The sequence below is a fragment of the Rhinopithecus bieti genome, unplaced genomic scaffold (genome assembly GCF_001698545.2).
Source record: "Rhinopithecus bieti isolate Rb0 unplaced genomic scaffold, ASM169854v2 scaffold_30862, whole genome shotgun sequence".
NCBI lineage: Eukaryota > Metazoa > Chordata > Mammalia > Primates > Cercopithecidae > Rhinopithecus > Rhinopithecus bieti.
Window position 1 is genome coordinate 47,107 of NW_016813281.1, and position 14,699 is coordinate 61,805.

At 38.6% G+C, this 14,699-nt stretch overlaps 1 protein-coding gene and 1 pseudogene across 1 annotated transcript in view; both read right to left on the reverse strand.

The window, feature by feature from the left end:
- Positions 1–9,573: 9,573 nt before the first annotated feature.
- LOC108512619 (glutamine synthetase pseudogene) lies at positions 9,574–12,731 on the reverse strand (annotated as a pseudogene).
- LOC108512630 (myotubularin-related protein 13-like) overlaps positions 12,695–14,699 on the reverse strand; it is a 329,858-nt gene continuing 327,853 nt past the window's right edge. The window contains exon 16 of the mRNA XM_017847959.1: positions 12,695–12,994. Coding sequence (XP_017703448.1) covers positions 12,833–12,994 — 162 coding nt within the window. The 3' untranslated portion in view covers positions 12,695–12,832. The remainder of the gene's footprint in view (positions 12,995–14,699) is intronic.

Sequence of the window (14,699 nt, forward strand, 5' to 3'; positions counted from 1 at the left end):
AAAAAAAAAAAAAAAAAAAAAAGAGTTATGCATTTACATTCATAAGAAAAAGGGGCTTTTTTGCCTTTCTTTATATTGTATCGATCTGATTTTGGAATCAGATTTACTCGAGATTCACGTTTTATTAAAAACATAACGCTGACTGACAAAAGACATAAACAGAATGAAATACATAACATACCATTTACATAAATTAAAATACATGTGTACTAAAAAACATACATTTTTCAAGGACACCTGCATAGAAAATAATACATTGAACACATTAAAATATCCACCATATATACATACTTCAAAACATCATGTTGCACATGATAAATATACAATTTTATCTGTCAATTAAACAAGCACATTTAAACACTTGAGGGAGATTGGGAGCATGCTGATAAAAATAAACAAATAAATAAATAAATAAAAGAAGGAAGGGACCAAAGATGATAATGTGTTATGAACTGGAGAACCAGGAATGCTTCTCGTAAGCAGGGATTAAAAAATAAAAGTGTCCTGAGATCATGAAATTCAGAGGAGGAGACATGTTAGAGGGCACTTAGTCCAATCTCCCTGACAATGTAGAAATCCTTTACAGCTTTCCTGAGAAATGACTATAAGAGTGTTTGATGGCACACTCTATGAGATGGGGATTTCATTTCTATAAAGCTGCTCATTTCACTGTTGAAAAGTTTCAAATGTTAGCTCTCATCTACCCCTTCCCAAACTTTCCAAATCAGAACATCTGATGATGAGGCCCAGAAATGAACATGAAAAGTTTTAAAAATGACTACTCCAGATAACAGGACACTGATATTTCAACTCTAGGTATGTATCAAATTTACTTGTGGGACATTAAAACAATACAGATGTGTAAGCTTTAGCTATGGTGATTGTAACTCGGCAGTATGAACATTTGCACTTTAAATATATCAATGACACTACTGTCCACTGGCACAATATTGACCAGCTGTATATAAACTTTAAGTTTTACTTTCAAGCTAGGTCATGAATTATCAACACATCCATCAACATTCTCTAACCTAGAGATTACTGTACACAAAGACATAAAGGTGAATAGAGCTTGGCTTGGGTTGATGATTAGATTATAGCCAAGAAAGGGGCAAAAGCTACTGGCCTGTGAAGGGATAGAAACTCAGTATAGGGACTAAAATTCTAACCAGCTGAGGTAAGCAGCTACTTGCAATGCATTCATTTATTAATTCATCAAATTTTTAGTGAGACTATTACTCCATGCCAGACAAAACGGGAATACAGATGTCAACAGGCAATATCATTATATGTGGTAAGTGCTACTGCAGGATCATGATGGATAGTATAGGGGAAGTACAAGAAGAAGTAGAGGCACAGAGTGGCTACCAATCCAGGCTTCATGGGCTGAGGAAAGCTTATAGGAAGAAATGACATCCAAGTTGAAATTAAAGGATGAAGAGGAGTTGGCCAAGGGAAAGGAAAGATTGAGGGAGCAGGGATGAGAAAGGAGAGGAGGAAGAAACAGTGTTCCAAACAAAGGTAATAGATGTGTAAGGCCTGGGGACTGGCAGCAGTGAATGATGAGACTATAGATATAGGCAGGGGCCAAGATAAGATCAGAATTTGCTCTGAAGGCAAAGGATTTTAAATTGTGAAGTGACGAGGTACAACTTGAAATATACGAGTATCACTTTGGTGAAATGGAGAACAGTTATATTATAGAAGTGGGTCAGGATGGAGGTAGGGTGATCAGTTAAGAAGTTGGTGCAGTAGCAGAATAATTTAGGAGATGAATTTAGGCTTGAGATTTGGAAGGCAGAAGCAAGAGACGGTAATGCAGATGAGTAAGATTGTGTAGGGAGTATTTTAGACTGAGAGAAGATCTAAAGATGGATCTCAAGAGGCAAATGAAAATACCAGATTTTCATTTAGAATTCATCGCTTTAATTTACTAGTTGTGTGATTTCAAAAATGTACTTAATTTATTTAAGTCTATTTCCAGAGGGCAACCATGATTGTGGCTTACCCAGTTTCATGGACAAATAAAGCTGAGATTATCTGAGGCAGTACAGAGTGATACAGGCACCCAAGAGGAAGAGGATAGGACAATTATAAATGCTGACTGAATGGTTCTTCTACAAGGAAAAATGGAAAATCAAAGCAGACTGGGGGAACAATGGTGCGGAGCAGCAACTGACTTGGTTTGATGGTCCCTTCTGTTTAGGTCATTTCCTGAAAGGAGAAGTAAACCAAAGAATGACAAAAGAAAATAATGTCCACATGGATGAAACTTGTTGAGTGACAGCTTCATTATAGTATGGCCTGGGAGAGCTGCTCTACTGAAAAACATCAATCTCCACATCTTTAACAAAGTGTTTTTCTCTTTGGCTGGTCACATTTCTCAGAGAACAGGTTTACAATCTCTTGCCTTGAGGGTAGGCTGCCAGAGTTCTGGAAGCTGAAGGCGGAAAGCCCACTGGCATTCTCAGTATTTGGCATTCACATAACCTCCTTGTTTACAGCAAGACAGAATTTCCCTCAACCAGACCTAGTATCTTCCGGGCCAATGACAGCCTCTCTCTCATAAAAATAAATACACAAACAAACAAACAAACAAACAAACATCGAATCTTTTGCCATGGTAAAGGAGAGGCAGCTGGCTGTTTATACCGAATTAAGAAAGGATCTAGGAGGGGGAATACAACAGAATCTTAAGCAGCTTTCAACCAATCCTCTATTTTTATGTTTTGGCTCCACCTTGTCCTTCTGCTCCAAGAGATACATGATGCTACTAATTCCTGAGCCTTTTGGGGTTTTGTAAACTGGGCTGCTTCAAGGCTTTTCCCGCTGCTACTTAGGAAAAGGCTTTCTTGGGTCTGCTAAGTAAAGATCACTCATCTATCAGCTTTCTAGTTTCTAAGATGTTGCTGTTGTCTCCTCTCCTGTTTTGCCTGTGGGTTTATATATTTTTTTAAAGTGGTTTACTTTTGTTATAATGGGGTTTTCGGTGGTAGCAGAGATTAACACATATATACCATCTGCTTACTTTAATCATAGGTTACTCCATCTACTGTTCTCATCTCTTCTCCAACCACATTTCTACACTATACTCACTAATATAGAAATATTCTTCAGTTTTCAAAAACACAGGCTCTTTCCTGCATATCAAAACCACAATATGATACCACCCTATTCCTGCAAGAATGGCCATAATCAAAAAATAAAAAAATAATAGATGTTGGTGTGGATGCGGTGAACAGGGAACACTTCTACACTGCTGGCGGGAATGTAAACTAGTATGGAAAACAGTGTGGAGATTCCTTAGAGAAGTAAAAGTAGAACTACCATTTGATCCAGCAATGTATCTACCCAGAGGAAAAGAAGTCATACCAAAAAGATTCTTGCACATGCATGTTTTTAGCAGCACAATTTGGAATTGTAAAAATGCAGAGCCATCCCAAATGCCCATCAATCAATGAGTGGATAAAGAAACTGTGGCATATTGGGTTGGACGCGGTGGCTCATGCCTGTAATCCCAGCACTTTGGGAGGCCGAGGCAGGTGGATCACAAGGTCAGGAGTTCAAGACCAGCCTGGCCAAGATGGTGAAACCCCATTTGTACTAAAAATACAAAAATTAGCCGGATGTGGTGGCATGCGCCTGTAATCCCAGCTACTCAGGAGGCTGAGGCAGAGAACTGCTTAAACCTGGGAGGCAAAGGTTGCAGTGAGCCGAGATCACATCACTGCACTCCAGCCTGTGTGACAGAGCGAGATTCTGTCTCAAAAAAAAAAAGAAAAAAGAAAAAAAAAGAAACCGTGGCTTATATATATGATGGAATACTACTCAGCCATAAAAAGGAATGAATTAATGGCATTCACAGCAACCTGAATGAGATTGGAGACTATTATTCTAATATTCTTTTTCCAGTGTTCCAGCTTGATGCAAAACTTTCAGGTTCAACCAGATGGCCAAGACTTATAGAGGCCACGGGTGTACTCACAAATATGATTGCCCCAACTGCTAACTGCTCAGGGCTTGGTTTTCTCTATTTGTCCTTTTCTTCAGAGTATAAGGAGGTATATATTAGAGATTTTCTTTTCTTCTTGGGAGACGCAATGTGACAAAATAATGGTTTATATTTGTTTCTGAGATCTATTTCTATGTTAGTGAGAGGATTCCTTATAGTATATGCAATTTAACATGATGCTGGAAATAGAAGACTTCACTGTGTTTTCAAATTATAATTTATTCTCAAAAGATCTTAGCTAGGATCTAGACATATAAAAGCTTTAACTGTATATTTGACAAAGTAAGTTAAGGCCATGATATTTTGGAGAGATTTTAGTAATCTCATTTTCAAAAAATACTAAAATATGATCAGTTCTTTGAAATGAAATGATATGTAGGAATAGTCTATAACCTCTATGAAACAGTGCTGTAAAAAATTACACTGGCATTGAAATAACCTGATAAACAGCCTTTTGGCAGTACTCATGTTCCATTTAATTTTCCCTTGTGGACAGGAAAGACAGAAGAATAACTTCTAGGTCATGAAAAGCAAAATTACCAAAGTTTTGAATCACTACCTAAAAATTAGTTCATTTAGTTAATGTTTCTTTCTTAAAACATCAACACAGATGTTTGGCCACTCTGCCTTGAAACTCTATGCTTTTGTAAAAATATGTTCAGAATGTCATGTCAAATCCCTGTTGATAAGCATGTTGTTGCATCAAGAATATAAATACTAACAAATTCCAAGTGGGCAACACATTAAACAAATAACACATTAAAGTAAGAACATCACATATAAGCCCATTCATAACTGGGAAGGGCCTCTATATAACGTTCAACAACAGCATGTGCTTAATGAAGCACAGGATCTCTTTTTATGTATATACGAAATAGTGAATTATAAAATATTAAGTGCCCCTCAATCCAAATTTATTTGGTTTTTTTCAAACAACTCCTGAGTAAATCAATTGTATTTGAAAGCTGCAAAAAAACTCCATGTCTTTTTTGTTTCTAGAAACATGATTATTCAAATGAAAAATATTTGTAGCCTAAGGGTATCTGCTATTCTGTAAGTGCCATAATCGTAAATGCTAAAATTAAGTTTAGAGAAAGTCTTAAAAGTTAGTTCTTCAGCTAATAAACAGCACAGAAAGTAACAATAGCAAAAGCTCCAAAATAGTTTTGTAATTTTAATTCCAATTATTGGGGAATCAGGAAATCACCTGACTTTAGGACTTCTAGAGACCTTAATCTGTTAATTCTATTGCTTTATTCTCTATAACAATGGTAACAAAGTAACTGTAATAAAGTAACAAAAGACGGGGCCTTTTCTTAGGGCAAGTTCTTCTCATAGGATGTTAAAATTTCCTTTCTAAAAAACTGAGGACTTTTTTCGAAACATAAAAGTAATATACACTTGTTATATATCTTATATAATGTAGTTATATGTGTATGTTTCAAGCAGAGAATGGTTTAAAATGGAAATCAAAACTCTTCTAATCCATATCTCAGAGATAATCATTGGTATCTCTCTTATCAGGATAATCTTAACAGGGTTTAGTGTAAATATCCTTCCAGATTTTTACTATCATATACATACATACATACATACATACATACATACATACATACATACATATAATTTTAGGTCAAAAATAGATTCATACCTACTTTATGTAACTTCCCTTTTGCCTACCTAGCAATATATAGTAGAAATTTTTCCATATCAGTACATATGTAGATCTACTTGTTTCTATTTAGTAGCTGAACAGTGTTCTAAAGAAGAGTTGCACCATATTTAATTACTAGCCAAGTGGTAGGCATTTAGGTTGTTTTTGATTTTTGTCATTATAAAGTATTATATCTACTGTCTCACACGTTAAAGAATATCCATACTCTAAAGAAATAGAGAATATCCATACTCTAAAGAAATCCAGTAAAAGTGACTCATTCCCTAACTTGTCAATTAACTTATACAATCTACAAACTGTTTGATGTGAGTTTGAGAAGATAAATATGTCCTGTAAAAAATCTAATAGCAGTCAGTACTTTAAGACATAAAATATGCATAAGCTACAAGGTTATCAAGAATGATACAATGAACACCCATGTACCTAAATAGAATTTTACCATTACACTGGAAGATCCCCATGTTCACTGCTCTTCCTCTGTGTCGAACAGAGGTAATTTTCTTAAATATTTTGTTTCTTATTACCTTAGCTTTTCTTTTCTTTTCTTTTTTTTTTTTTGAGTTGGAGTCTTGCTCTGTCACCCAGGCTGGAGTGCAGTGGCCGGATCTCAGCTCACTGCAAGCTCCGCCTCCTGGGTTCACGCCATTCTCCTGCCTCAGCCTCCCGAGTAGCTGGGACTACAGGCACCCGCCACCTCGCCTGGCTAGTTTTTTGTATTTTTTAGTAGAGACGGGGTTTCACTGTATTAGCCAGGATGGTCTCAATCTCTTGACCTCGTGATCCGCCCGTCTCGGCCTCCCAAAGTGCTGGGATTACAGGCTTGAGCCACCGCGCCCGGCCTTACCTTAGCTTTTTAAAAATATTTTTGCCACGTATGTTTGTATCATTAAATATCCTTAGATAGTATATAACATGCATTTGAATTGTGTAAAGTGGAACCATATTATAGTTGAATTGTCCTTTTTTTTCTTTTTTCTTTTATTTTCTGTAACTCATGACAGTACTGAATTTTTTTTAATTTTGTACAGAATTATCTCCTTTAAGATTCATCTACATTATCCCTTGTAACTGCAGTTCATTTATTTTCTCTGATAAAAAATATTCTAGTGTAAGAAGATATTATAAATTATCCATCCTAGTGCTGGTTGGCATATGAGTCATTTCAAGTTTTCTGCTATTTTGAACAATCTTGACACTATCATTTTTGTACATGTCTCTTGAGGTATGTGGGCAAGAGTTCCTCTAGGAATGAAATCACTAGGTGATAGAGTATGCTTCATATGCAGCTTTATAAGATAATGACAAATTATCTTATTTCTCATATCTTATTAAATTTGCTAAAGTAGCTATACCAACTTACACGCTCACTAGCAGAGTTTATATACTCTATTTGTTCTAAACATTTGTTTGATATTATCAGACTTTTTAATTCTTGCCAAATAGTGAGTGTAAAAGGCTCTCCTTATAGTTTTAATTTGCATTTCTTCAATTATTATCCAAGTGGGTTTCCTTATATCTTTTTTTTTTTTTTTTTTGGGGATTTTTTTTTAGGTTTTTTTTTAAGTGCTGCTCTGGGCAGTTACACAATTTGTTTACAGTAAGGAGTTGTCTGACTTTGAGCATACTGTACATGGCGATTAGAAGTCATCATGGCAAGAGAAAACCACAGCTGGTCCCCTGCAGCAAACACAAAAAACCAGAGAATGGTAGGGGAAATGTAGAGAAAAAGGTGGGGTTTGTTTCTTATTACAAAAGAAAAAAATAACTCCTCAGTAGTCTTAACAAAAGAATGGAATATTTCACACTGGGAGAAAAGACATTGGGATACAAAATTTCAAGTGTTTTGACTCTAGCCCTGTCCCCATATCCTTCAAGAGCAAAGGGAGAAGGAGACAGTTAAAGCAAACAAGCAATTCTGTAAAAATTACTTAGAAACCCTACAGATTTAGATTTTAAAATCTAAACTTCTATTTTGTTTTTTAAAAATTTAATATATCAAAAGGCCTGCTTTAGCGACATGTTATTCCTACCAGAAAATAACCCCAATATCCCCTCTATCAGTAACATGCTCAAGTTGACCAGCTAACTCTTACCTGTAAACCCATGTGGACAAGTATATGTCTTTTAAACTAAAGCCATGGGGATCAAGTGACTGCTAGTAACATGTCATCTGTTAACTGACCAGTATTCGTCTTCTCCAGAGGGTGGGCAGGGCACAGAAACCCTAAAGTGGTCATGAGGGACTAACCGCAAATCAACAACTTTTCAAGCACCACTTTCCTCATTCCTTACTCAAAAGGGGCTACTTGATTTCGATCTAGACTATTTGCCTCGAATTTGGTACACCGTGACCTGTATGTTGTTTTCCTTTAGCAAAACAAACATAAGACACAAAACTATATATATAAACTTCTTGTTTTTAAATTTTTTTTTTTGAGACGGAGTCTTGCTCTGTCACCCAGGCTGCAGTGCAGTGGCACGATCTCAGCTCACTGCAACCTCCACCTCCCAGGTTCAAGCGATTCTCCTGCCTCAGCCTCCTGAGCAGCTCGGACTACAGACGCCTGCCACCATGCCTGGCTAATTTTTTGTATTTTTAATAGAGTCAGGGTTTCGCCATGTTGGCCAGGATAGTCTCAATCTCCTGACCTCGTGATCCACCTGCCTCGGCCTCCCAAAGTACTGGGATTACAGGTGTGAGCCACCGCACCCAACCCTTGTTTTTACATTTAAATATAAAAATACTACTCAGTTTTGTGTGATAAATAGAGGACCAAGCAAAAGAACCTTTTTTTTTTTTGAACCTTATTTTATATTTTTTTGAAGACGGAGTCTCAGCTACTGTCGACACCAGAGCTGGAGTGGCAGTGGACCCAGATCGTCACAGCTTACTGCAAGGCTACGCCTCCCAAGGTTTAGAGCATTCTCCTGTCTCAGCTACCCGAGTAGCCTGGGAGTACAGGTGCCCGCCACGCCATGCCGCGGCTGGTTTTTTTTTTTTTTGTATTTTTTAGTAGAGACGGGGTTTGCACCGTGTTTGCGGCCAGGCAATGGTCCTCAATCTCCTGACCTCATGATCCGCCCGTCTTGGCCCCCAGAAGTGCTGGGATTACAAGGCTTAAGCCACCGCGCCCGGACGCTTAATCCCTAATTTTAATATAAAGTTGGTTATATGGGAGGCCGAGACGGGCGGATCACGAGGTCAGGAGATCGAGACCATCCTGGCTAACACGGTGAAACCCCGTCTCTACTAAAAAATACAAAAAACTAGCCGGGCGAGGTGGCGGGCGCCTGTAGTCCCAGCTACTCGGGAGGCTGAGGCAGGAGAATGGCGAGAACCCGGGAGGCGGAGCTTGCAGTGAGCTGAGATCCGGCCACTGCACTCCAGCCCGGGCGACAGAGCGAGACTCTGTCTCAAAAAAAAAAAAAAAAAAAAAAGTTGGTTATAACCTCTTAAGAAACATTTCCCCCACAAAGGGAAGTCCTAACCTAACCAGAGTTAAGTCAGGCCTTCCCCTCTCAGGTACCTCAAAGAAAAAGTCCCCATCCTGCAAACATGCACTCTGTTCCGATAGCTAAGCGATTTACTGAACAGGCATACCCCATTAAATAGAAGCAGTGGTTATGTTTCACTACCCACCTCCCCACTAATGTACTAAAAAGCGTCAGTGATGGGGAAAAAAAGGAGGGTAAAGATGTGAAGAAATTAATTATGTGACCCCTCTATCTCAGTCAAACAAATAAAGCAAGATTAACTCGGCACGAGGAATTAAAAAAGACCTTGGTATTCCATCCTTTGAGTTACAATTAGGACAATTGGGAGAGGGGAAGAGTTGGAGTGGGATGAAGAACTAGGAGGGGCTTGACAGCTGGAGGTCTAGTCCACTTAGTTTTTGTACTGGAAGGGCTCAACTCCGGTTTGAGAAGACACAGGAAGATAAGGGCTTCCGTCACCGAAAATGGGTCGCATTTGGCAGAGAGGCAATGATCTTCAAAGTAACCCTTCTTCTCCTGGCCAACAGTCTGGGGAATGTGTATGCTGGCACTATGATGGGCTATAAGAGCAGAAAAGTCACTGATGTTGGAAATTTCATGGAATCCAATTAGGTGCCAGGCCTGGCAAAAATGCGGAAGTGGTACTGCTGTTGCTTGCTTAGTTTCTTGATGGCCTCCTCAGACCATTCTCCTCCCGCATGGCCTTGGTGCTAAAGTTGGTATGGTAGTCTGAGCCATTCCAGTCCCAGGAATGGGCTTAGGATCAAAGGTTGCTATCACTCTGAAGTCTTCACATACACGATGCAAGATGAAACAGGTCACCCAGAAATGATCTTCCATGCTGATTCCTTCACAGCGTCCAATTTGGAATTCCCACTGGGCGGGCATGACCTCAGCATTAGTCTCTGCAATCTTGACTCCAGCATACAAGCAGGTCCGGTAATGAGCCTCCACAATGTCCTTGCCATAGACTTTGTCTGCTCCCATACCACAGTAATATGGACCCTGGGGCTCAGGGAGTCCATTGGAAGGCCAACCAAAGGGTGCCCATCTGTCCCCATGAGGTTATATTCCTGCTCCATGCCAAACCAGGGGTGCTGGTTGCTCACCATGTCCATTATCCATTTATAGGTGTGCCTCAAATTGTTCTCTGCAGGCTTTCAATTGCACTTGAAAACTTCACAGAATACCAGCTTGTGGAGGTCCTTGTGGAAGGGCTCCCAAAACATGGCAGCAGGCATGAGATACATGTCACTGTTGGAACCTTCAAAGTACTAGAGCCATCAAAATTCTACTCAAGTAACTCTTCCACACTCTTGGGCTCATTGTCCAGGGTCTGGGACTTACAGTGCAGTCTTGCTTCAGTACCATCGACTCAGATATACATGGCCTGGACTTTCTCACACTGAGGTAGGGACATGTACACCTGCTTGATGCCTCTGTTTAAATGGGAGCTGCTGAGGTGGTCATGGTGGAAGGTGTTCTGGGCACTGAGCAGGCAGGTAGGTAAAGGTAGGCTGCGAGACTGGGGTGAGGAGAGAGGAGGGGAGGCCGCTGTGCTGCTCAGAAACTCTGCTCTTCTCCCATTCTCAGCTCTACCTTTGTATCCTTTTAATTAAGACACTTAAATCTTTTGCTCATTTTCGAATTAGGCTGTCTTTTTGAAAAAATATTGATTTGTAGGGTTTTTTTCTTTTTTAAAGAGATGGGGTCTTGATAAGTTGTCTAAGCTTGAGTTCAGTGGCAATTCACAGATGCAATTATAGTGTATTGCAGCCTAACTCCTGGGCTCACATGATCCTCCTATCTCAGCTGCCTGAGTAGCTGGGACTATAGACGCACACCACCATGCCTGGCTTATAGTTCTTGTAATCTGAGCACTAACCTCTCACTCTGAGGTTTATGTTTTCACTCTCTTTATGTTATCTTTTAATGAACAGAAGTTCTTAATTTTAAGGTAGTCAAATTTATCAATCTTTTAACACCGGCACTAGTCGTGACTAGTTTAACAAATCTTTCCCTACCCCAAAGTCATAAGGATATTTCCTGTACTATGTTTGAAAACTCTTAAGCCTTATAGATTAGCTTTTTTTTTGGCTCTCCATATTTAAGTCTTTAATACATGTGGAAATGATTCTTGTGTGTGGTAGGAGGTATGTATGCATTTTTTGTATCAATGGTATATTATGTGTACATGTCCCAGCACTATTAATTAAACTGCTCTTTTCACTGCCGGTGCCAGTTTTATCATAAATTACGTTTCCATATATGTGTGCATTTGTTTCTGGGCTTTCTATTTTATTCTGTTGGTCAATCTGTTTATGAGTGTGCCAATTCTACACTGTCTTAAATAATATAATATTAATAATAATAATAATTACTATTTTTTTTTGAGATGGAGTTTCGCTCTTTCATCCAGGCTGGAGTGCAGTGGAGCGATCTCGGCTCACTGCAACCTCCGCCTTCCAGTTTCAAGCGATTCTCCTGCTTCAGGCTCCTGAGTAGCTGGGATTATAGGCGCCCACCACCATGCCTGGCTGATTTTTGTATTTTTAGTAGAGACAGGGTCTCACCATGCTGGCCAGATTGTTCTCAAACTCCTGACCTTGTGGTCCACCCATCTTGGCCTCCCAAAGTGCTGGGATTACAGGCGTGAGCCACTGCGCCTGGCCAAGTAATATAATCTGAAACTAAACTTTTGATACCTGACAAGGTAAACTGCTACACTTTGTTGTTTTTCTTTAGGAGTATGTTGGTAGTTTTAAGGCTTTTATTCTTCTATTTAAGGTTCTGATAGGAATTGCATTGTCTCTGTAGATTGTTTTGGGGAGAATTGATATCTTTAACATAGTGAGTCTTCCATTCCATGCACATTTATAAATCTCATTCATTTAGGCCTTGTTTCATTCATACATTTGATTAATTATATCCTATAATTCTTGCTTTCCAATGTACCAATATTTAACATGCATTTATTTACTTTTTCTGGAGTCCCACAGATGATCCCACAGTTTTAATATTTAATTACATTTCCATCTTGGGCAAAATGTTTGAGAGAGGAACTTTACATTACCTCTTGGCAGAATGCCAGTGTCAAAAACTATCTAACAAGGGAGGCAGGATGAGGAAATAAGATTATTAGCTTCTCCTAAATTGTCTTCACTGTTTTGTGGGAAGTTTGTTTCTGAAAGATCATATACATATTTTGAAGCCAAGTGGAAATTTTGTTGTTGTGCTTTACAAACAAAGTACTTAAATACTTAATTGAGTAGTTCATTTATCATTTGGATTATCCACCATTCATTGTCCTCTGCCTGAACAGTACAACTGAAAACTGACTGAAAAGGGCTGATGTGACTACCAACATTAATATACAACTGAATGCTTTAAAGACGACTTCATTTTCAAAGAACTTGCTTATATTACAAAACTAGTAAAATAATCTAGCATTTTCAAAGAGAAAACAAAGAAAGAACAAAAAACTCTTAATATTTATGCCAAGTAATAAAAAAGTATTTGACAGAAATGATATAGATACTGACGCTTCATCCTTTTAGCTGTGGTAGGTTCAAGAACTGATATACTGGTAATTACAAAATATTCTGGAAAAATGAAAAGTATTCTCAAATGAGAGGAATAATCTGAAAGAACTACAAAATTACCTGTAGAGTACAATTCATCATCCTTATTATGTAGTCAAACTGTTGATGGTCTAATATTGCCCGGTTTTGCTGGACATGCAAACCCAATTCATCAGTGAGACACTGTCTTGCCGCCTTTCCTTTAAGGGCTCTGAGTGCAGCAGGAAGGGTCTGAGGACAAGAGAGGTGCAAATGACCAAATGGTACCACTGGGGGAAACAATAACTTTCAAACAATCATCTTGAAAATTCAAATGCACCCTGTAATTTATTTAACACAGTTATTAATAAAATTAAACTCCTAGGGAAGAGGTGATTTATTAGTAAGACCAATGATAAAATAGATTTGTAGTTATTTTTATATGTAAACCAGCAAGAAATATAAAAGAATTATGTGATAAATTGAAAAACATTTAATTTCACTTTTTTTTCTTCAACTTAATAAAACTTTGGTTACCAAATTGACTGTTGCTTCAGATCATGAGTCAAAGCCATTGATACGTAAGACACCTTCTTTCTATAACTAGTCAATTTTCCATGGCAAGAACAGAAAGAAAAATTAAAACAATAAGAAATACAAGTGATTTCATACTTTTAAACTGGTTGGCTGCTTAATCACTATTCAGCTTTAATTTATGACTGAAAAGTTCTACAATCTCTTTTCATTTAAGTATCATAAAAAAGGAAAGAAAAGGACTCAAAGTTGCAAAATAGATTATCTCTAGTATGCATTAAAACTCTTTTCACTTTACAACAAGAACATCCCTAAAGATGCCTCCTTCAGTTCACCATGTAGGATTTAGTTAATTTACTTCACATATAATAATAATAAGCTTATTTAGCTAAAAAATCAGAACAAAGGAGAAAATAAGAAGGAAGTAGGAGGGCATGATATCACTAAAGGCAGGCATAAGAAATAGGATGTGTAAGTTGAAAGCAAGAGAAGTGAAAGACTCCAACTATAAGAAAACACAGAAACCAAAAAGCACAAAATGTAAAGAGCACTGGGTCAGTTAGGGTAAAGGTAAACATTTCTATAAGCTTTACCAGTTCCTGAAAATAGATATTCAGAACTATGACAATGAGTCAGTAAGAAAGGGTTATATTATGTTCAGCATATTTCACTGAACAAGGCAAGAAAACATGCTCTAAGGAGGCACATTTAAGTTGAATACTACAGTTCCTATAATCCATTACATATTCTAACTAGATTCTTTGCAATACATAAAATTATATTAAAATGTTAAGTTTTGGCCAAGCGTGTTGGCTCATACATGTAATTCCAGTACTTTGGGAGGCTGAGGTGGCTGGATCACTTGAGGCCAGGAGTTCGAGACCAGTCTGGCCAACATGATGAAACCCCATCTCTACTAAAAATACAAAAATGAGCCGGGTGCAGTGGTGCATGCCTGTAGTCCCAGCTACTCAGGAGGCTGAGGCAGGAGAATCACTTGAATCCGGGAGGTAGAGGCTGCAGTGAGCCAAGATCACGCCACTGTACTCCAGCCTGGGCGACACAGCAAGACTCTGTCTCCAAAAATAAAAACTACAATAAATAAAATGTTAAGTTTCTAAGTAATATGCCAAAATAGTGTTTAGTGAACAATGTTTAAAAGTTTGAGAGAGGCCGGGCGCGGTGGCTCAAGCCTGTAATCCCAGCACTTTGGGAGGCTGAGACGGGCGGATCACGAGGTCAGGAGATCGAGACCATCCTGGCCAAAACGGTGAAACGCCGTCTCTACTAAAAAAAAATACAAAAAAACCTAGTCGGGCGAGGTGGCAGGTGCCTGTAGTCCCAGCTACTCGGGAGGCTGAGGCAGGAGAATGGTGTGAATCCAGGAGGCGGAGCTTGCAGTGAGCTGAGATCCGGCCACTGC